The 24,089-nt window shown below is 41.0% G+C and overlaps 1 protein-coding gene across 2 annotated transcripts; it reads right to left on the bottom strand.

The window, feature by feature from the left end:
* Positions 1-43: 43 nt before the first annotated feature.
* ERCC4 (ERCC excision repair 4, endonuclease catalytic subunit) lies at positions 44-23,990 on the bottom strand. Of its 2 annotated transcripts, XM_042437428.1 has the most exons (11): positions 23,759-23,990; positions 22,830-23,010; positions 21,990-22,185; positions 19,116-19,323; positions 13,524-13,704; positions 12,174-12,302; positions 9,044-9,154; positions 7,526-8,093; positions 3,600-3,692; positions 2,230-2,342; positions 44-1,368 (listed from the first exon to the last, which is right to left on the bottom strand). In XM_042437428.1, exons 1-11 carry the CDS (start codon positions 23,936-23,938, stop codon positions 635-637), a joined length of 2,694 nt encoding a protein of 897 aa, XP_042293362.1. In that variant the 5' UTR covers positions 23,939-23,990; the 3' UTR covers positions 44-634. The 2 variants fall into 2 exon arrangements, with proteins under 2 accessions (XP_042293362.1, XP_042293361.1); XM_042437427.1 differs by lacking the exon at positions 3,600-3,692 and having other exon boundaries at positions 23,759-23,988.
* Between the last annotated feature and the right edge of the window lie 99 nt (positions 23,991-24,089).

The raw sequence follows: 24,089 nt of genomic DNA, 5'->3' as shown, positions 1-24,089 counted from the left end.
TACTGAAGAACAAGGCTACTTACATCACTCCTCCCACTCAGTTCAGGCAAACTTAGACTGTTATATGCAGTTGTTAATTTAAGATTTATTGCAGCATTTGTGTTATGTAAGTCCCAAGTTAAATTGAGAAGGGGAAAAAAGGAGATCTTCCCTTGCGTTAAATAAAATATTGGCAAAAAATCAGTACAAGCAATGAATGGATTCATAAAGTATGTCTAACCCACAAAATAATCATAGGATAAATAATTTAAGGCTCTAGCATAATCCTCCCCTTCTACAAAAATACTTCCAGAGCAAGTTAAAAGTCAGAACCAATTTTCATTCCCTAAAAGAGAATACAGTGAAAGAGAAAATTCAAATGGCCAACCCATCCCCACCCCATCACTTTAAAAACAAACCCTTGGGTGCTACAATCCAGCAGACCAAGGAGAAGGCTATTCTTCCCTATGTTTCAGCTTTCAAAAGGCAGGGAGCTTCTAGTAGAGAAAGTATTAAAACATGTTAACACCATCATATGCCTTCCAAAGTGGAACAGTACTAAGACAATCATTGCACATAGTTTTTTCTGGATGTGTACATCAATCTTTAGACATGATAGCAATATGATAAACCCTCAAGGGCTTAAAGCAATTCGTCACCTCTTTATTTTTCCTTGAGAAACTGCTTCTGTAAAGGGCAAGTGGATGAATTCATAAAGCTGCTTGGCACTGGCAGTATTGCCCAGGAGTTCAGCCAGCTTGTCTTGAGAAAAAGTTATGAGTTCTGCAATACTCTTAACATGATTCATTATGGCCAGGCAGTTTTTGGTACTCACACCGGGAAGTTTCAGAAGGAAGTCTTGGGGGCCTGAGTTGTATTTGTCCAATTCAGGGAGGTTTTCTGAATCTGCAGTGATAGCTATGGCTGTTGCTGCATCAGGTTGGGGTCGGTTTTGCTTCAGTTCCTCAAATAATTCAGCAGTGGCATAAGGAGAGGGACACCAAAGGAGACGAAGCCGGGGGAAATGAAGGGTAAGCAGAGTGAGTTTGGAAGTAATGTCATTATTAGATATCTCCTGATACAGAGAAGCCCGAGGAGTGAGAGAAAAGGATTTACTGGGGTCAAACTCTATGAGAAGGACAGGCCGCTTATAATACCGAGACATGGAGATGCACTGAGAATACAGCCTTCCATTATTCAGGGAGCCAATTAGATCACTGATACTTTTCCGTTCCACACAAATGTCAGGTGTGAGAATGTAGTCGCCCACTTCCAAGGTCACAGGTTCTATATCAATGCCACGACGGTGGATCAAAGATGGAAGCTCACTGCGAAATTCACGCATGTCCACAACAATGCTTTGCTGTACTTCTTTCTGTTCCTGGCCACCTGACAAAAGTGGTGATAGTGTTAATGAACATCATAAGCAGATGGAGCAAGGGAACTAGTGAGAAGTTTGGAACAAGTGATCTGAGGACAGAAAAGGGCTGGGGAACCACAGATCCTCAGGCCAAATCTGGCCCTCCTAAGGTTCACATCTTATTCTTTGGGCTTGCCAGATATACCACTACCTCGCCAATGACACCGTGTTTTGGTGGCTTGCCAACTTGTGAATAGGTTTTGTTGTTATGTGCCTTCAAATCAACTGTGACATATGGTCAACCTTATCCTAGGATATCCTTTGCAAGATTTCTTCAGAGGAGGTTTGCCATTACCTTCCTCTTAAGCTGAGAGAGTGTGACTTGCCCAAAGTCACCCTGTGGGTTTGTATGGCTGGGGATTTAACCTCTGGTCTCAGAATCTTAATCCAACACTACATCATACAGGCTTCCATTCTAAAAAGTTGAAATGCCTCCACTAAGACATATTTATTTGTTTATTTATTGTAATAAATATTTATTATTTACTGGTAAAAATAAGATTCTCAAACAGCCAGAAGAATGGTACGGGGAGGACTGGATAGTGTTAGCAATATTCTACTATGAAGCAAAACACCTAATATAAATTGTTGCTTCTGTTCTTTATCGACATACCATTTAGACTTCATCTGGCTGGTCAAAGTGTTTGCATAGCAGAAAGGGGCCCACAGCAAAGTGGCTAAGTACCTGTTTTACCTTCACAAGGCACCAGGTTCAATCCCTTCCAGAATCAGTTTTAAAAGAAAACCAGAAAGCAAATGATAGGAAAGGGCTTGAAGAACTGCTACTAGTCAGAGAAGACAAGATGGCCTCAGAGATCTCAACCACTAACCTGCTTTTCGGGTGTCTGTAGAAATAGCAGCTGGAGTAGCATTTCTTCCCAGATCCAAACAAGTTTCATCTCTACCTTCTCTTTCCTCAGGGATAACCATGCTAGCCTTCTCTCTGGTGGTATGGAAATTGGATAGAAAACCCCCCAGTTAGGAACAGAAACTATTCATACACCTTCACTGTTGGTTTTAATGTTGAAACTCTAGAACTTTCTTGCTGGAGTTGCTGAACACTTTCTCCAAGCTAACACCCTCCAGATGTGCTGAACTACAATTTTCAATGGTCCCAAACAGTACAGGGATGGCGGGCTCATGGGAACTATAGTCCAACATCCAGTTCAGAAGAAACTTGAGTTGGGAAAGGTTGTGATAAACCAACAATTCAAACTTATATTTCGTGAGTATGTTATGAATATCTATTTTATAGATTTATTTCCATAGGTTTTATATATTTTAAATGTTTTATATGTTTTATATATGTTTTGTTGTTTAATGGCCTGTTGGCTGAAATAAAAATTTATTCATTCATTCAATTCAAACTGACACTGATAGGTGCATACACCAGTTAGCTGTGGGCAACTGTGTGAATGACAGACAAGTATTTATTTCCCAGTTTCCCTCCATGATGAAACTCCAGACAGCACACAAAAAGGGTCCCAGAGTTCCCATGCAAGGGGACAAATGCAGGGAGAATAAGTGGCTCCAGACCTTGACCTTCACAACTCTCCTGCTATTTCCAGATTCAAAGCAATTTCCCTAGCTTGCACAGGATATAACCAAACCTTTCTCCTTTGTAAATGTTAGTATTTTTATTATATAATTATATGACAATTCTGCGTGTTATTTAAATACTTACATAAGTTTTGTTACCTTGGAAACACATAGTGAGGGAAAGTAGAGAGGATACAAGCCAAATCTCAGAGCTCCATAGCAACAAAAAGATACCCAATATGCTCTCTGCCTTTCAAATGGTTGGAAACAGTTCTTTAAAAATGGGAATTCTTGCAGTTAGTTTACAATGCCAGCTGTAAAAAGGAAGTGGTTCTATGAGAACCAAAACCATAATTTGATTCCAGAGGCTTGGCATGAGTAGCTAGCTTCTTGTAAAAAAAATTCTAGCCCAAGGTTTTGAGCAACACTGGGTACCACAATACCCAGGGTAATGCCATGTCAGGGACTCCGGGAGAAATTTAAATGGCAGTTACATACAGTCCCAAATGTACCTTGGGCTGCTGTTATCACTAGGTAATCCCCCTAATTCCTAGAGAAGGAAGGTTGCCACGAGAAGGCACTTTGTGATAACACATCATGGTCTGATGTGAAATTAGGAAAGGCTAATGTTTATGAGGGTAGCATGTAAGGTACACATTACCGAATAAGTTTTTCAAAGGCTTCCTTCTCTTTCCTTAGTGTGGTCAAGTAGCGTTGTTCTTCTGTCGAACCTCCATAGATAAGAAAATAAACTCTGCAAAAACAAAATGCAAAGATCCAAATTCTAAAAGACAGGGCAAACCCCTAAATACTTACAAACTAGCCATTTTTGTGTCATAGAATCATAGAATCATAGAGTTGGAAGAGACCACAAGGGCCATCCAGTCCAACCCCCTGCCATGCAGGAAATCCAAATCAAATAGAATCATAGAAATGTCCTCTTGTCCTCAACCTAAGTAATTTGTCTATATCTTTTAAAAAAGTAACAACCCTGTTGAAATCTAGATGATTGAAAACCATTTGATAGCATCTCTTTCCCCAAATTTAGGAGTGGGGGAATAGTACCAACAGTCCTGAAGTCCTAACTGTATTTGTCCAAACACGTTTCAAAGTACTTCATGTTACTGAACTCACTGAAATTTACTTCTGAATTAAGTACAGTGGGTCCTCGGTACCTAGGAATCTGAGTAACCACAGACTAAAATGAAGAACCAGGTTGAGAAGTGATTCCAGGGCAGACACGCACTTGGCACAGCAAACAATTACAGCTCACTTATCCAGAAGAGCAAAATCTGCACCATTAAGAAGAGGCAATATTTTGAGGAATGAGATGCCTCTTCTTGCAAAATAACCAAGCTGTATTGTATATTGCAAATAATCACTTGAATCGAGGTTGTTGGGCATCCAGAAGAGCTATTATATACTAACTGTCCCAAATACTACACTTGGAACCTCACCTCATTGATTTAGATGAAGTTGAAAAGCTTTGAGAAACATGTTTTGGGATGAGAGTTCTGTCTTTTGCCCAGCCAGCAATTCTGATGCTAGTAAGAATGCAAAGGTTTCTCTCCTTTTCTGAAATCTCCATAACCAGAGTTTTCCAAGAAGAGTTTGTCAGATCTTTAGTGTTAAATGATATAGACAACTTCACAACAATTCAGCCTCTATTACAGACAACAGACTTTGCTGGCAGCCAACACTCAAACATCAGCCTCATATCAATGATCTGATAAAAGAGCAGCTGAACTTCAAACTGTCCTTGGTAAGCTGAAGAGTCCATCTCTGTTAGCACTGAAAAGCTCTCTTAACTCTTTAAAACTGTCTTTTTCAGAGAAACAGGAGACTATTGCATCTACACTGAAGGATCTTAAGAACTCATTACAAAATTTATGCTCAGAGGCTCCACCTCATAACCTTTTTCTCTTTCAGAAAATATGCCAAATGCTTCGCCTCTGAAAGAACACAGTTGAAATGCTCCCTGGTCTAACACCAACCATGTATCTGAATCTGCTGCAATACACTCAAGACACCTGAATGAGCTGGCAATGAAATCTACCTTGCTGAAATCCTCAACTGCAGATCAGACTTCAATCCTTTCTGACAAAACTGCTATCTCCAAGAGTCCTGTTTAATTTTGAGGATACAAAGGAGGAAAGCAATAAGATCAATGATGCTGCCATTGTAAATGGCTGGATAGATCAGTTACAGCCAACTGTGACACTAGTGGAAATAACTCACTCTCTATTTTATGAGAAGACTAAGTGTAACTCCATTATGACAGGTGCGGGTCTTGGAGAAAAAAATATAATTCTAATATATCCCAGGACAATCTGTGCTGTTCTTCCACCCAGACTAGTAACATCCCTCCAGCCCTTGAGACAAGATCATACAATCATAGAGTTGGACAAGACCACAAGAGCCATCCAGTCCAAGCCTCTGTCATACAGGAATACACAATCAAAGCCCTCCTAATAGATGGCCATCCAAACTCTGTTTAAAAACCTTCAAAGGAGACTCAACCACACCCCGGGGCAGCGTGTTTCACTGTCAAACAGCTCTTACTGTCAGGAAGTTCTTCATAATCTTTACATTGAATCTCTTTTCCTGTAGTTTGAAGCGCAACCGCTTCTCTCAGACTTTCCCCCAACAATTGGCCAATTCATTTGTTTGGATGATAAATCCAAGCCCAGTCTATCAGAGATGTGTCTCATGGTGCTCCAAATGTGAGGGAAAACCCATAGATCTTAGAGTGACATTCAGTGCTTAACAGCACTATCAGACTCCTTTCTTGGAACATTGCAATCTCACTAATTATTTAGGCGTGTTCGACACTGTTCTGCTCCAACAGATTCAGTCTTGTATCACACATCTCACTGATGGACTAATCACAAGTGATATTTTGGGGGGAAGAGGTGAAGAGCTAAAAGAGGACTAATTCTTCCCATTTCCACAAGCCTTCAGGCAGCAATGGTTAAATTAGACCCATCAATGCACGCTGGTTTGTATTGTCAACTTCAATCACGGAAGTCTTCTGATCATTAATGATAATCTTCCCTCATAGGGTTCCCAATAGAAACTTTGTGAAATCTGATCTAATCTTAAAGAGTTAATTTTCTCAGAATCTCAGGGTATCAGTCCTTGCCAGTCAGGCATGGCTGAAACAATTGATCACATCCTGTTTAAGAATATTTGTTCTCATTTTATAAATCCGATCTTGGAAAAGTTCCCAGGCAGATCTGATAGCTTTTATACCTCCCTTCTTCTTTCAGATTCCTCTAAAGTATCTGTGCTGAAGGACTCAAAGTTCTGTATGCTAGCAATTTCCATAAGATAAATTCATCAAATCCCACCACGACTCTCTCAAACAACAATTAATGCCACTATGAAGCTGCCACCTATGTATATATAGTGAAATCTCTGTATCTTGGAGCTGCTTTTTACTTTTATTTTCCATTATGCTCTGCTTTTGTCCTTTTATGACTGAGCTATGATCATAGTAAAGTTGATTTATTGATTGACTGACTGATATACATTTATTGCCTAAGCGATAATTAGATCCTCAACTCGTGACAGTAGGAAGGAGAGGCTGCAACAGCTTGTGTAACCCACCCACATGATTCCTAGTTCCTTCCCATCGCTATTGTGATAAGTTATGCAAAATAACCCATTTATGAACACTTAGCTCATGTTAAGAGGTGGCATGACAGTCATGTTTAAATATTTGAAAGAATATCATGTTGAGAATGGAGCAATCTTGTTTGCTGCTGCTTCAAAGACTCGGTAACAGAGCAATGGTTTCAAACTCCAGGAAATGGGATTCCACCTAAAACAGGCATCTGAGGAAGTAGGCTCAAGTCTATGAAAGCTCATGCTACCAACTTCTTTCAGTTTGTCTCAAGGATGCTACAAGAATCCATTGCATACTGATTTTCTAGACAAACACAGCTATGTCTTTGAATTCTACCACCTAAATATTAGGAAGAATTTCCTGGCGGTAAGAGCTGTTTGACAGTGAAACACGCTCCTTAGAGAGCGGCGGAGTCTCCTTCTTTGGAGGTTTTTAAACCGAGGCTGGATGGCCATCTTTTGGGGGTGCTCTGATTCTGTCTTCCTGCATGACGGGGTTGGACTAGATGGCCCTTGGGGTCTCTTCCAACTCTACGATTCTATGATTCTATTTAAAAGGGGGCCTTCTCAGTAGCCACACCAAAATTCTGCAATTCCTTACCCTAAATGGCTAGTCCAGCACTCTCTTGATTGTGTTTTATTGTTTGGTGAAGACACATTTCTCAAGCAGATGTTTGCATCTTCATTTTTAGGAAATGTGTTTTTTATTTATTATTTTTACTATATCTTTAATTTATTGCATTTAGTTGCTGTTAAACAATCTGACTGGTACGTAAACACTAGAAGGATAGGACAGAATCTTTAGTACAAATAAAATAAATTTCTACAGGCCATAAAGCCAGCTTCTTTTAGAATGAAGGGCATGATTAATTTTCCTTTAAAGTGTGTAGACTTAAATAGATCTGAATACACATATAATTAAAATAGTCCCTTCCGTAGCCTCTCCCAAACTTAGCATACCTCAAAGGCATCCCAGGTCTGCTTGCCTTGTAAATTTCCAGCTGGCGAACAAATGTGAGCTCTGCATCATACAGCACAATGTATCTTGGTTCCACCTCGTGTAAGATGCGAGTGAGGGCATAAGGGTCTCCACCCCCATTCAATGGATGAATAACAGTTAGTGGTTCCTTTAAGATCCCATAAAAGACATCTGAGGAAGACAAATTCAGATGGAGGTCATCAGGTTTGGTTTCATCACTGCTATTTAATTCATTGGAGTCTTCTTGCTCCTCCATGATGTTTGTCTGCTCCTCTTTGCTTAACATTTGTGTTAAGGTGAGTGCTGCCTTCATTTTCCTCTTCCTTGACTTAGAAGATTCTTTTTTGGCTTCCTTGGAGCAAGGTTCCCTGGGATTGTCTCCCTGGCACTTAGCTCCTTGTCTGCCCTTGAGGCAGTCATCAGGTCCATCTTTGCACTTTCCAAATGTTTTGCTGTAAAGCCTCATTAAAAAAGCTTCAGCTCCAGTTGTGATGTACTCTTTAAGCTGAGCACAAGTGCGGTCATCACTGGCACAGATAAGCACTCGCCCTGAAATACAAGAAGCAGTGCTTATGATTATAGCATGGTATAAAGATCAACTGAAACAGAGCCTACAACCCACAGGTTTCAAAAGTGTTGAGCATTGTCTGATTTAATTGGGTGCCTTCAAAGACTGCATCTGCACTGCAGAAATAATCTGATTTGACACCACTTTAACTGCCATGTCGCAATGCTATGGAATTCTGGAAACTGGTCTTCTAGTCTAGCCTCACTGCTAGACAGAGAAAAAGAGAAAAATCCAGGACATACATCAAAATGGGATAGTGTTGGCTCATTGTGCAACACAAGACTGGGGATCGCTTTCAGCTCAAGGGTCAAATTCATTTTCTGAGAACGTTCCTGGGAGACGGTATTTTGGTAGAAAGACAGCCCAACACAAAATAGTGATACCAAAATACTGGCACATTTTAGCTTAAAGCAATGCCTGGCAGTAACTAAGCCTTATGGGAGGAATTTCAGTCTTCCAGGATGGGGGAAAAACTACACACACAAACAGGAATTCCACTTGAGCAAGTCACACTCTCTCAGCCTCAGAGGAGATCAGAGGTAAATCCTCTCTGAACAAGTCTTACCAAGGAAACCCTATTATATCTCAGGGTCAACATAAGTTGGGAATGACTTGAGAGGGCATAACAACAACACTGTTTGAGGCTTGACATCTGATGCTTGGGGAGTAAAGAGACTTCAGAAGTGGTAGAGGAGAGTGGAAGATTTTCTTTTTACTACCCTACTAAAAATAATATTCCACTGCTGTGCTACACAGCCTGCAGCCCAGAAGAACTGATTGCAAAAAAGATTTCAACAGAAAATTAAAAAGAATGTCCTGGACAGTCCAGCACACATTGTTTGACAGTGGAACATTCTGCCTTGAGATGTGTTTGCCTTGTTATGTCTCTCAGTCCAAGTATATATTGCCTCTTAGTATTACTACTCCTCACCTGGCCCACCCAGAGCGTCACTGTTTGCGTTCTCCATTTCAATCTCCTTCAGCACATTCCTGAGTGCCTCCCACTTTGGGTTGCTTTCCAAGACCAGCTCCCTTTTCTGTTCTGAAATACAAAAAAAGAACACAGGGAATAAAACTAAAGTGTTTCCTGTTATGAATTTCCTGGATGTTTTACAAGAACTGGGCAATCAGCCTGTCATATGTAAGTTATGCAAGGATCAAAACACATACATTGAGGCAGGGATGGCAAATATGTGGTGAGACTACAACTCCTAGCATCACCAACAGTGGCTATGTTGGCTAAGTTAGCTAATGGGGATTGCAACCCAACAGCATCTAGAGTCAGACGGTCATGCTTTCTGCAGGACTGCTTGAAGACTACATAATATGTGTTAACTATAGATTCAGCTCAAACAACTGTCTGACCTTCCAAAGCAAAGATAAGTTACAACCGTTTGCTTGTTTTCATCCTTCATTCATTCTCATCTCCATGATTTAGCAGCCTCTTTGGCTGGCTGCAACTACTGCAGACTCGGGGCTGAGTCCTGTTCCACTTCCAAAGAACACCAAACAGACATGTAGTTGGAACGAAATAGGCCATAGCTTTATTAATTACAGCTGCACATAGGCTTGGCACTCACAAGGGTCTGGATCCAGACATCAACAGACCCAATCTGTCTATTTGCCAGGCTACAGGATAACAGGGATGTGACTCTACATGAGTGGCTACCACTGCATTGTTCCTTGCCACCTAGGGATGTGGCAAAGACAGATCTTCCTGAGCTTGGCATCAGGTTCCAACAGTAGAAACACAGAGTTGGAAGAGACTCCAAGAGCCATCCTGTCTAACCTCCTGCCATGCAGGACCACAGGATCAAAGCATCCCCAACAGATGGCCATCCAACCTCTTTTAAAAGCCTCCAAAGAAGGAGATTCTGCTACACTCCAAGGAACTGCGTTCCACTCTCAAACAGTTCTTAGTGTCAGGAGATTCTTTGTAATCTTGAGGTGGAATCTGTTTTCCTGTCACTTGAATCCATTGCTCCATGTCCTGGTCTCTGGAGCTGCAGAAAACAAGTTTGCTCCATCCTCAATATGACACCACTTCAAATATTTAAACAGGGGTATCCTATCACCTCTTAACCTAAGTTGCTCCTCATAAAGCTTTATGATTTCCAGACCCTTCATCATTTTGGTCACCCTCCTCTGGACACACTCCAGTTCTCAATATCCTTTTTGAATTGTGGTGCCCAGAACTGGACACAGTGTTATTCCAGGCAAGGCCTGACCAAAGCAGAATAGAGTGGTACTCTTACTTCCCTTGATCTAGACACTATACTTCTATTGATGCAGCCCAGAACTGCATTGGCTTTTTTAGCTGCTTCATAACATGTTCAACCTTTTATCTACAGTGGTACCTCGGGATACGAAATACCCAGGTTACGAAATTTTCGGGATACGAAAAAATCCCATAGGGAATCATTGTTCCGGGTTACGAATGTTTTTTCGGGTTACGAAAAAACTTTTGGTGCTTTTTTCGGCTTTTTCGCACGGAATCGCGGCTTTTCCCCATTAGCGCCTATGGCAATTCGGCTTACGAAGGCTTTTCGGGTTACGAAAGCGGCCGCGTTACGAATTAATTTCATAACCCGAGGCACCACTGTACTCGTATTCCTAGATCTTCTAGATCCCAATAACAGACTCCCCAGCTCCCTCTTCCTGGGTTCACATACTGTGATAAACTGCCCAACTGTGACAAGAGGAACAAATGAAAAACAATGGGAGAGTAGATGCGACAAAGCCCTAAGGCCAACTAAGGAATGCAGAAAAGCAGAAGTGTATGTACTTGATCACCTGACCAAAGTGAAACCTGCAGACAGGTTCTTCTGGTCCTGTCCACCAGCTGATAAATTTGAATTTCATTGGCTGGTGTTTGCTGCTGCTTTCCAAAGTCCATAAAACCCCAACAAGCATGTTGGGAAGAACAGCTAACCCAGTGTTATTGCTTGCATGGCACCTGCTGCTCCACATTGCACAGAAGCTACAAATTCATTCCACAGTAAGTTGTGAAGTGACTTTCTTTGTTTAAGGAGATATAGAAAGCAGCCTTATAAAAAGGTAGACTCATAGAATCGTAGAGTTGGAAGAGACCACAAGGGCCATCTAGTCCAACCCCTTGCCATTCAGCAACTCACAATTAAAGCACACCCAACATACAGCTTCCCAGTCTCACACAGGAAGGCAATGGCAAACCTCCTCTGCACAAATCTTGCAAAGAAAACCCCATGGGTCCATCAAGACCAGTACTCACTGGTAGTGACTTGAAATATAACACATGAACAACCCTCTTACATAAGACTCTTAGGCAGAGATTCTGGAGATTAAACCCAGGATGTTCTGAAGCACATCAGGTGGTTTACCCCCAAACTATGTTCTCTGTCTTTAAAACCGTTATGTCAAACAATTCTTAGCACCAGCCATAAATAATAAATACACTTGTATCTACATAATTTCTCATTCTGATTTGGCATCCCATTATGGTTTGTCAACTTGCGATATCCCATAAAATTTGAGCCATCACTAAGTTTCCTTAATTTGTTGTGATGCATAAGTAAAAATCTTGTCAATAAGTAAAAATTATGCATAAGTAAAATCTTGTCATGAACGCATTCATAAAAGAAAGCCAACCTTGGATCTGCAGAATTTACAGTCGCCCCTCCTTTCTCGAGGACTTGAGATCTGCGGTCTTGAATATTCACGGAGGGATGACCTCCATCATTTTCAATGGCACATGCCCCCCGCGCGCACCCCATTGAAGCCTACGGGGCTTGAATATCTGCAAATCTCAGTTTTTGGGATGGTGGGGGGGTCTGGAACGGATCCCCCACAAAAACTGAGAGCTGACTGTACAATCAAGTGCTCAATTTGAATAATTTTACTAATTGACAACATGAAGCTAGACTCTTTGTTTCCTTCCTCTCAAAAATGTTCTGAAAAAATAAAGTAACAGCAGTATAAGCACACTGTAAGCTCCTTTAGGAAGGGACTTGGGTCTTTCACCTTGTAACATGAAATTTACATAGTCATTTTTATATTACAAATTAGAAAAAAAAGTCTCATACCATTTTCTTCCTTTACATCTGTTTTTTCAGAGATTTTTCTTTTCTTATTTCCATTACCATCGGTAAGACAATAAACTCTGGATCGAGCATTTAGAAACATTGATGTACTGGAATCAAGAAAAAGCCAACCTAGAAGACAAAAAGGGACATACATATGCATACACACACACTCATATACATATGTACACACACATTCATACATACATTGGCGTATGTTTAGATACCTAGCCTAACTACTGAACTCTTAAATCCTATCACTTGTAAAACACTGTACTTACTTCAAATATATATATTTAAATTAAAATTTATTAAAATCTACATAAGTAAAATAATTTTGAAGAAAAAGAACACACTTGTAAAATTATTAGACAGTGTTAGTATTTGTCATTGAAGGCTCTAATTTTAGAGAGACAACCCTTCCTCTGGTGTAACACTGAATGAGTATGAATCAACTGAAACAGAGGCTACAACCCACAAGTTTCAAAGGTATTGAGCATTGTCCAATTAAATGGGATGCCTTCAAAGGCTGCATCCGCACTGCAGAAATAATCTGATTTGACACCACTTTAACTGCCATGGCTCAGTGCTATGGAATTCGGGGACTGTAGTTTGTTGTGGCTCCAGAACAAAGCTCTGGTAAAGTAGTGTTCCCAAAGTCCATAGTATTAGGCCATGACAGTTAACGTGGGATCAAATCGGATTATTTTTGCAGTGTGGATGCTACCCTGATCTCTTGAAAGATTTTAAGTATTGATACAATTAAGGGTACCAGTCTCAATACTGTTACTTAGCATGTCAAGAAAGAGGACATGAAAAGGAGGATAAAACATCAGAAGTGGAATGGTGAGGCCTAAGTCCACTTCACAATGAAGCTTATTGTGTAGCCATGAGCAAATCACTATCTTGTAGCCTAACGTATTTCAGAAAACTGCTTTATCACTTAATTCTGCTGGTTGTATAAACTATCTATATAAACCATCTCTACAAATAGTACCAGACGTGCTAATAATTTAAACTTCTGGCCAATATCTTTGGTTATTCCTGTGTCCAGGTTCCATGTCCTGACCTTTTCCTTCTTTCATTGGCTAAATTCTTCTTATGTAATGAATGATCTAAGCAAAAACAGCAACTCAGGCTTTTGATGCAAACACTGCATATTTTCAAGGAACAGAAGCTAAGTGGGAGGCTGAATTTATTCACTGTCAATAAATCCTACATCCTTATGTCTGGATGAAAATACTCAGAAAGAGAAGTAGGTGTTTAGTTGTTATTTAGGTTAAAAATTCACTTTTTACAGTTCTACTGACAGATCTGTTGTTTTTTTTAAAAAGAAAACTCTGCAGCTACTACCTGAATTGCGACCAAAGGCTTTTTCAGACGCTCGTAAGGACTCTAGAAGGTTAAGGAAAGTGACGCAATCGTACTGAGTCAAATACCACAGCAAAGTACGGAGGACGGTCAAGTCTTGGACCAAAGATTTTGTTTTCGTTCCAAGTTGGTGCCAAAGTGGATCTAAATAGTGGCGAATTGTCTAGAAATATAAAGTTGGGAGAAAACGTGTAGCATGTGTCATGATGATACGGACTTGAACCTTTGCTATCTTCTTGACATCTAGCAGATTAACTGTAGAACTTGAATCCCAGAATATTAATTTTTTAAAGGAAAATGTTTAACCCGCACAAACACAACTGACGTTATACACCAGACTTTATGAACTCTAAGCAGCAACATGACCACAGCAAGTTCAGAAAGAAAAAAAGAGGAGCTTCGGTAAGAGCCATAGGCTAGGTTTTGAGGTAGCTGAACCTGAGTGAATTTTCTGTTTCTGCTTCTCACCCTTCATTCTTCTCCGTCTTAACATTCATGCCCTATTACATTATTGTCCAATCTAAAAATCAACAGGTATTTTGATGGGGATTGCATCCTGATATTCTAATATTATTGAGGTATCACCTAATGAGTTTTGAAGGAAACAATCTAAAGTCATCTCTCCATATTTGCAGCTTTGATATTTGCGGATTTGATTATTCACGGATTTCATTAATATGTTCTCTCTAGGAATCTCTAGGTTCTCCAGTGCAACTCTGTGGTCAACTTTAACTAAAAGTTGCACTGAAAGACCATCTGTAGCTACTCCAGTGCCGTTCTATGGTCAGTGTATGTTGGACATTGACCACAGAGTTGCACTGGAGGACCTACAGATTCCTAGAGAGGTGTCCTCTCAGGTAAAAACAGTGTTTTTGTTATTTGCAGTTTTTACATATTCACAGGGGTCTTGTTCCCCTAACCCTAGCGAATATGGAGGGACAACTGTATATTCACTAATATGTGAGTGTGTAGGCCTATAAAGCCCTATATGGCTCAGGTCCAGGGTATTTGGCAGACCGTATCTCCCTCTATGAGCCGACCTGGGCTCTGAGATCTTCAGGAGAGGCCCTTTTCTCTGGCCCACCACCATCGCAAGTACTGTTGGTGGGGACACGAGAGAGGGCCTTTTCCATGGCTGCCCCTAGACTCTGGAACTCCCTTCCTAGAGAGATCAGAATGGCCCCTTCCTTGTTATCCTTTCGCCGGCAAGCAAAGACCTTCCTGTTCAGACAGGCATTTGAAACAGAAGGTTTTTAAACAACAGGCTGGGCGTTGTAGCCTTTTAAATGTATTTTAAACATTTTATCTTTTTAACTATATTATATTCTTTTATATGCAATCCGTTTTAGTATTGTAATAATTTAATTCTGTTTTATTGAAACACTTTTCTATGCTTTTAATTGTACTGTTTTAATCTTCAAAGATATAGCTGTGTTAGTCTGTATAATCAGTATGTAGAGAGATATTGTAGCACCTTTGAGACTGAAAGAAAGAAGTTGGCAGCATGAGCTTTCATAGACTTGAGTCTACATGCATCTGAGGAAGTAGACTGAAGTCTATGAAAGCTCATGCTGCCAACTTCTTTATTTCAGTCAGTCTCAAAGGTGCTACAAGATCTCTCTACATACTGTTTTAATCTTGTAAGCCACTCTAAGTCCCAGTTTTGGGAAAAGGACAGAAAATAATAATAATAATAATAATAATATAACAACAACAACAACAACAACAATTATTTCCAGAGACATGAATGTGCAAGTTAGCTAGAAAGAATGAAGCCCATGCTCATCTCCATGGTGCCAGGTGTGTGGGTGATATCCAATCGGGGCTCTCAGCAGCAAAGCTTTGGGAGCTGACCTTCTGCACCACCAACACTTGGATCTCCACAGCAATTCAATGAGCTCAGTCTTTCAAGGGTGCCATCTAGACTGCAGTGCCAGCCAATCTGACCTCCCAAAGGCCAATTCCTTCCCATTAAGACCTATAAAGGCCAAACTTCAGAGTTTTCTCCTCACCCTGAGCAGCAAATCTCTGGTGCAAGGAAGCTGCTGAAGCTTGTGCTGGCTTTCACTGCTTGGTGCCTTGGATCCAAACAGTCACATTCCAAACAATTATGAGAACTCTGCAGTTTATTATAAGGCAGTACACAACAACCAACTGCATCGTTCAAATAATGTGCTTGGAAGTGAAAAACATCAGAGCCAAGCTAGATGTGAAAGCCTGAGAAGAGATTTCCCAGTTTTTAAAATGGTTCAATGCATCTCCTGCCCTGTTTTCTACTTTGATCCAGATCAATAAGCAACATGGGTTGGGTGTTAAAACTTCCCTCTTGAACAACATTTTACAGTCAGAAGCACTTCCCCTAAGATTTACTCATCCTTTAGGGAAAGACATACAGAGATATGCACAGTAGCTCTGATGGAACATTGGATGCAGGGTTTCTCCCCCCCCCCCCCCGTTTTAGTATGATTACAATATAGGAAATAACATAAATACAACATAAGAAACAGAACAAAATAAGAAAATGGAAAAAATAACACACACACACATATATATATACATATACATAAACTTGTCCTTGCACATTTACGGCTTTGACTTTTGCAGTTTTGATTACCCATGGATTTGATTATTCTGTTCTCTCTAGGAATATCTAGGTCCTCCAGTGCAACTCTAAAGTAACTTTAACCAAAGGTCACACTGAAGGAACTAGAGATTCCTAGAGAGGACATTCCACTAGGAATTTGTAGTTCCTCCAGCACAATTCTATGGTCAATATCTGGCAGATGTCGACCCCAGAGTTGCACTGGAGGACCCAGAGATTCCTAGAGAGGTGTTCTCTCAGGTAAAAACAGTGTTTTTGTTAATTGTAGTTTTTCCACATTCACAGGGGTCCTGTGCCCCTAATCCCAGCAAATGTGGAGGGATATATTAGACATCATACTAAACAGTATACCAAAAGTCTAAACTATAACAGTAAACACAATTAAATGAATATCCTAACCACTAAGCAACTAAACCTAAAACACAAATGACTCTCATCCCCCAATCTAAACTCAAACAAAAAGCAAAACCCAAAGGAAAGATATATTAATCAACCATTACAGAGCTAAGTAAATAAATTTACTAAGATAACTAATAACCAAAAATATGAATTATGACATCATTAGAATTTTTATGTTTTTAAAAAATCTGTAAGTGGTTTCCACATTTTCAAACAACTATCAATTGGCTTATCATTTAAAACTCATGTTAATTTGGTAATTTGGGCCAGCTCAGCAACCTTCGCCATCCATTCTAATGTTGCCAGTGCTTCCATCCATGTCCATGTTTGAGGGAGCAATATTCTTGCCGCTGCTAACATATATCTAAGAATCAACCCATATTCACTATCCAATTCTTTACCCATAATACTCAAGAAAAACATTTCTGGTGTTGAAAAAGAAAAAGAGTATGGAGGGAAAAGAAGGGCCTGCATGTTCCCCTCCTAGCGTTGTAACGTGAATCAAAGCAAGAGACCCAAGAGCTGCATTTAGTCATTTTTACACAACTTTACAGAGAACATATGTCCCTTCAGATTGTGAACTGCAAAGCTCATCAGCCCTAGCTTGCATAACCAGTGGAGAGGGATGCTGGGATTTGCATCTCAGCAGTATCGGGAAGGCCATATGTTTTCCATCTATCATTTGCTGTCATGCTTGGTTCCATGCCTGGTTTTTGTTCTTAACTTCCAAGGTTCACCTGATTAAATTTAATTCAGATATATGGATTTAATTTTTTAAAACAAAGAACAATACCAACAAAGAACAATATCAAGAATATTACAATCCTGGAACACAATGCTCAAACAAGAGAATGTTTATTTCATTGTTAACAAACATAAGATAAGCGAGCCAGATACTTAAGAGAGCTCATAAAACATTATTTTACATTAAAAAAGCCCCCCCACACAGCTGAACTATTAGCAGATGTCTAAGTCCTCCATTAAAAAAAGAGGCTCCCTTAAACAAATTCCTCCCTTAAACAAAACACAGCTGGTGGGAAGGGAGAAAAGTTCAGTTGGAGAATCTCCTCTGGATTGTGCCTGTGACATGCAAAACCCTTCACAAAAAGAAAGGATCACATTATCTCTTTCCAAAAGAAACAGATGAGCAATCTGGATGGCTGGTCACCAAGTTAATGAAGTCCAGGGAACATGCCATTAATGAATGTATGATTGCCAGACGCTGTGTGGTGTTTTGTAATCCGGCCTAAAGTCAACAGAAATATTTCACTGCTCTGTTCTCCTTCTGAACTAGCTGAGTCCTTTGTCTGAAATGGGATTCTGACATGAGAGTGCATTTTCAATGCGGCAGCCAAGTCCTGGTAGATGAGGATTGTCTCATGTTTATAATAACTTCACAACCATCCATGCATCACTGAACAACCACAGACTGCTGAGTGTATATCTGCTGAGGTTTAAGAGCAGATGAATCCAGGGCTGCATCTACACAGAAGAATTAATACACTTTGACACTGCTTTAACTGCCATGGCTCAATGCTAGGGAATTTAGAAATTTGTAGTTTTGTGAGCTATTTAGCCTTCTCAGTCAGAGAGCTGTGATGGAACAATAAGCTACACATCCTGAGATTCCACCGGATGGAGCCATGATGATTAAGATTGTGTGAAACTGCATTAATTCTGAAGTGTAGACATTGTAGAGGTCCAGGAAAAAAAAGACCCATCATGTCAGAACTCTGGATCACCCAAAGAAGATAGGGAGATTCAAGACAGATAATAAGTTAAGGACACTCCCAAAATATATATGTACCATATATTGTGCACCAACTAAGAAAGCTTTAAAAGGATATTAGACTAACTGGGAGATGATAAGACTACTAGTAGCTACTGATCATCATGGGTAAATGCTGTTTTCAGTATCGGAGACAATATGTCTCTGAACAGACTAGAGAACTATGACTGTGAGAATATTATTGTACTCATGTCCACCTTTGGGGCTTCCAAAGGCATTGTGTGGCCGGTGAGAGAATAAAAGATGGAAACAAAATGAGACCTTGGATTGATCTAACTGAGGTCTTCTTCAGTTCTTTTTAGCCACAATAGTGAAACAGAATTCCTAGGTTCAGAGGCATGGTACCTTGGCACATTAGTTCTTGGGGCAAACAATGAAAGAAGACTACTGTGCTCTTCTCTTGCTTCTGGACCACCCTTGAAACACCAGCTTGGCCATGGTTGGAAGCAGGATATGGGAATGGGTCTAAACCTGGGAAAGTTACCTTTCTGGATAATATCCAGAATCTCCCAGCCATGCTGAGGTTGTCCAGAAATGTAACTTGCTTTAGCCTAGCCAGGCCTTTGGTCTGATCCATCAGGGCTCTTGTAACTTTCTTAACAAAGCAGTAGTCATAATCACAGATTGTAAATGCAGACCCACAAGCATGGTGTAATGGCAGTGGGATGCCACATGAAGGTTGTGTTGCTTGCACTGGCTTTAAGGAAAAGAAGGGCAAGGGAAAGACTGCAAGCTCATGAGAAAAACCCTTCACAAACCCTTCAAACAGGGGGGAAAAACCTACCTTGTCAAATGCCTTGCCAATAGCATTTTCTAGTGATAAATCCTCTGCTTCCAGAGCAGGGTTACAGTGCTTCAGTTCCCGTACACATGCATTCAGGATGTCCAGTATGGAACTCTGGATGGCACGCATGGCTGGGGTCATGGTGACATGCATCTCAACCACTTCAGGCTTGTGCTGCTCTAAAAAGGAGTGCACCACAGCATGAAATCTGAGGAGGAGAAAAAGACAGATATGACAGAAAGGCACTGGGGAAGTTGTGTGTTTTTATTAATGCAAATCCTACCTCTCTTTTTCAAAAGCTTTGCAAAAAGAGATGTAGGCATACAGGAAGCTACCTTACACCAGCTGAGAATATTTGCCCATCTATTCCAATGTCATCTCCTCTATCTGGCAGCTGCTGTCCAAGGTCTGAGGCAAGAGGACATTCCCACTTACTACAGAATCTTTTGAATGCAGGGTTCTTCTGCATTCAAAACATGGCCTTTCCAGTGAGCTAAGGCTCTTCCTCCATCTTTGGTATATTCTTTGCAGGGAAAGTGTCATGATCATGATCCAGATAATGATCCTGCCATGCTTAATTGCTCTGCCGGTATTCATTGCTTAATTGCTGTGCGTGTATTTATTATTAATGCTGTGGGTGTATTAATGCAGGATGATGGGGTATGTTATCTTAGTGGTGATGCTGGAAAAAGAAAAGATTTCCTACCAGTTACAGCCTGAGCAAATGTATGGGGAGGAAGTATGGCTGCAAATTACCAAGGTCAGTCTTTTGGGAAACTTTAGCTTGGGGTGAGGAGAAAGAGAGGTAAGACCAGGGAAGACAGTATGTTTTGATTTGCTGACAAATGGGATGAAGGCTTTTCTAACAGGCAAAGTGTTTTAACTTTTATACATTGTAACTGTAAAATGTGTTCAGTCCTGAGAACAACTACATACTGTGATCTATACTATTTACTGAATAAAGCTTTTTTGAATCCACTGAAGGCTTGTATTCCTAGAGTGGAAGAGCATGTAAAGTAAATTACAGAAAGGGGATGCCAGTCCTGATGAATATCTCTAACTTTACCAGATGCAGAAAGATGCAAAAATCCAGCCCTTTCCTGAAGGTCTGTATGGGGAGACAATTGTGCACTGGACCACATAATGGGAAGGATATACTGTACACTAAACTGAATTCTGAACATCCCTTGTTACTACTGCCCCCCAGTGTCAAGTAGTAAGGAGTACATTGCAGCTCATCACAGGGGTACTATTTCTGCATATCATGGTTAACAGCCACTGATTCACTTTCTCCTTGCTGCCTTTCAATATCAGAATAAATCATGGTCTGACAGGAAAGTACAAGCTCACCTTCCCAATTTTCCTCCATGTTGGTGGTGAGATTAGAAGCAATTGCCTCAGATCTCAATTAAGCATAATTAAGCCTAAACTCTGAACTGTGTTACATGTTAATGTCTCACTTTCAGAAATCATACTTTGGAGGCTGCTTATTTCAAATAAAACACTTTACGATTACTGCACACATTGAATAGTCTGCACACTTGCATTGCTGGGTCTGGTGCTGTTGCCGCCAGAAGTCGAAACTTCACTTTGTAAGATTGCAGTTGTTTTTCACAACCAGCCACAAAGCCAATATTTTGCAGGATCAAGGAAGATCAGGATTTGCAGTGAACAATCAAGCATTATTCACTTTATTCATAACCCATCTTTTCCATAGTCAAAGGATTCAAAACGCCTTGAGACAACACAAGAGAGTAAGCACCTTAGATACTGGATCTGGTTTTCCTGTTCCCAGCACCACTCAGAATGGGAAAATCAGGTCCAAGCTGTTGGCACTTCTAGTAGGAGCCAACATGGTTTTGTCAAGAACAAATCCTGCTAAATTAACATTGCATTTTTTAAAAATCAGGTCCCTAGTTTAGTAGATGGTGGGAACGCTGTCGGTGTTATTAATCTGATTATCAGCAAAGCATCTGATAAGCCTCACCTGGCCAATATTTTGATTAGCAAACTGACTAAATATGGAATAGAATCATAGAATCATAGAGTTGGAAGTGACCGCAAGGGCCATTCAGTCCAACCCCGTTCTGCCATGCAGGAACTCTCAATTAAAGCTTACCCGACAGATGGCCATCCAGCCACTGTTTAAAGACATCTAAGGAAGGAGACTCCACAACACTCCAAGGGAGTTTGTGCCACTGTCGAACAGCCCTTACTGTCAGGAAGTTCCTCCTAATGTTGAGGTGGAATCTCTTTTCCTGCACTTTGCATCCATTGCTCCGGGTCCTGTTCTCTGGAGCAGCAGAAAACAAGCTTGCTCCCTCCTCAATATGACTTCCCTTCAAAGATTTAAACAGGGCTATCATATCACTTCTTAACCTTCTCTTCTCCAGGCTAAACATCCCCAGATCCCTAAGTCGCTCCTTATAGGGCTTCATAGTTTCCAGACCCTTCACCATTTTAGTTGCCCTTCTTTGGACACGCTCCAGTTTCTCAACATCCTTTTTAAATTGTGGAAACATCATCAGATGGATCCATAATTGGAGTCAGATGGCAATGATGTAACTTCTGGATGTGGGGAACTGTCTGGTGCCAGGAAGTGGAGGGTCTTGTGAGATCCCTCTAACTCTCTTCCAAACTCCCACCTCTTCATTTGAGGAGAACTCAGGATCCTGTTCCTGACAACACAGCAACTGTGGTTAAACAGAAACAGAATGGCCTCTCATTTTCGTTCTGGAGCAGAAATGGAAGTCTGTAAAGCCTAAAGGGAGAGCAAGTTCTTAAACCAGTTACCATAAACTACATTCCAGATTGCCTCATCCAAACTAGGTTCCTGATTGTACTTTGTATAAGAATCAAGGCGGAATGCCTTACCTTGGCCAGAGGTAAAGTTTCCTCACAAAGAGATTTCTCATCACTCTTTCCACGTGACAAAAGCCAGTATTAAAAGCAACAGCATTATCCGTGAAGGCTTTGACGAAGCCCTGCTTGTTCTTCTGGCGATACAGTCGTAAGATAAAAGCTTCTTGGCAAGATTCAATGATTCGATGGGCTTTGTACACCAAAATGCCTGGCAGGACAACAACATCAATAAACTCAGGTCATAAGGGGAAGAGAAACACCAACAGAACAGGCTGCAATATTTTGCAGAAGTTAGAGGAGTTTCAGAGTTTCACCAGTTAAAGAACTGGACACACATTCCTACAGAGCTGTAATGCAATTGCTTCTCCCTCCCCTCCTTCATATAATTATTTCTTCTCTGCCTTCAAAACAATGTCAGTGGAAAGCACTGCTACAATTTTAAACATACTAATTGAATTTAAAATGGGAATTGACAGGAACCCCCCCAAACATAATTCACGGGACACATTTTTGGAGCAAAACAATACTCTGATCTGGTAAATTCCATGGAATTTAATGATGAATTCAGAAAGACTCAAATTAAGATAGTGTTCTTTTATAATTGTGAGCCTATTGTTTTACTGTTTTAAGATTTTCACTTGTTTTAAAATGTACTGTTTTTAAAGCCTTTTCTCTTTTAAATTGCATTTTATTCTTTTAATGAGTTTTAATACTATAATATGTCAATGTCCACTTGCGTATGTTTTTAACTGCATTCCTTTCATTTTGCTCTGTATCCTAATTTTGGGAGGAAAGTGGGATATTAATGAATATAATAATAACACGCAGCAGCAGCAGCATACAGTTAATTACCAGTGATAAGATCTGAAGGTATTCTATCCGTCAGAAAATCCACCACCAGAATTCGGCTGGTTGCAAAGACGACTCCTCCTTGAGTGTAAACTTCGTAGCGAGCTTTGCTTGCAATTTCGTTTGTGACACGGCGAGGAAGATGAACTACGTTATCGATCCTTAGCTGGTCAATAAAAAACTCCTTAAAACATAAACATAAACAAAATTACTTAGACTACAGTAAATGCAACACAAAGGGGGAAAAGTACAGGTTGGATATGTGCAAAAGCTATAAGAAACATGAGGGCTGTGAAGGAAGAGAGGGATATAAATGTATTCAGTTCCATAAAAAAGGACTGAAGAAGTCATTTCGTTGGGTAGCTAAGGATTCTGGGTGCCTCGGCCCCAAAAGTAACTTTTCCAGGCCCTTTGGACAGCCAGCAAGTCTTTCCCTGAAATGTCCTTAGCGTGGCACAGTAGTCTGAGTGTTCAAATCCCGACTCGGCCATGGAAACCCATTGGGTGACTTCAGGCAAGTCACACTCTCACAGCCTCAGAGAACAGCAATGACAAACCTCTGATTAAACCTTGCCAAGGAAACGGCATGATAAGGGTTGGAACCCACTGGGTCATGAAGACCCACTGGAGACACATGAAACTGGAGGGATTCAAAGGTGTCAGTCTGTAGAATCAGTATGGAGAGAGACCTTGTAGTACCTTTGAGGCTCACTGAAAGGAAGAAGTTGGCAGCATGATCTTACAATGGAGACATAACCCGGTTTGGCACTGATTTAACTTGTGGTCTGACTCATTGGCTATGGAATTCTGGGAGTTGGAGTTTGTTGTGGGGCCCAGGCCCCACAACAAACTCCAACTCCCAGAATTCCATAGCCTTTGAGCCAGACAACAACTGAAAGGGGTCTCCCTCAACAACTCCCTCCGCCACCGACCTCCTCTGCAGGGCTGGTGTTGAGGACCAGGACCAGCCTGGCTGGGTCGCAATAAAGCCTCAGGAAGCGGAGGAGGAGGCGGTCGATGCCGAGGCCTCTGGCGCAGACGACCAGCCCGTCTTGGCCGAAGAGCTCCAGGAAGACCTGGTTCTCGTGCTCCAGAGACACCCAAGCCGCCATCTTGGGCGATGGGCACCCGCTGTCAAGAGCAAGGGCGCCCACTGCGCATGCTCCACGCCAGAGGAGGGGCGGAGGCTCTCTGTGGGCGACCGGAAGCCGAAGCCATAGAGTTAAAAAGAAGAAAGGACACCAGAGCGGCCACTTCCGGCCG

The sequence above is a fragment of the Sceloporus undulatus genome, chromosome 8 (genome assembly GCF_019175285.1).
Source record: "Sceloporus undulatus isolate JIND9_A2432 ecotype Alabama chromosome 8, SceUnd_v1.1, whole genome shotgun sequence".
Taxonomy (NCBI): domain Eukaryota; kingdom Metazoa; phylum Chordata; class Lepidosauria; order Squamata; family Phrynosomatidae; genus Sceloporus; species Sceloporus undulatus.
Note: the sequence above shows the minus strand (reverse complement) of the source record. Positions and strands in the feature narration are given on the sequence as shown.

What these genes read in the sequence shown, in the direction of transcription:
- ERCC4 (XM_042437428.1), bottom strand. Translation starts at nt 23,938, where the DNA reads ATGGCGGCTTGGGTGTCTCTGGAGCACGAGAACCAGGTCTTCCTGGAG. An exon ending in ACCTTCAGATCTTATCACTG is followed by an intron (nt 22,186 to 22,829) that starts GTAATTAACTGT and finishes TTGTCCTGCCAG; the next exon opens with GCATTTTGGTGTACAAAGCC. An exon ending in AAACTTTACCTCTGGCCAAG is followed by an intron (nt 19,324 to 21,989) that starts GTAAGGCATTCC and finishes TCTCCTCCTCAG; the next exon opens with ATTTCATGCTGTGGTGCACT.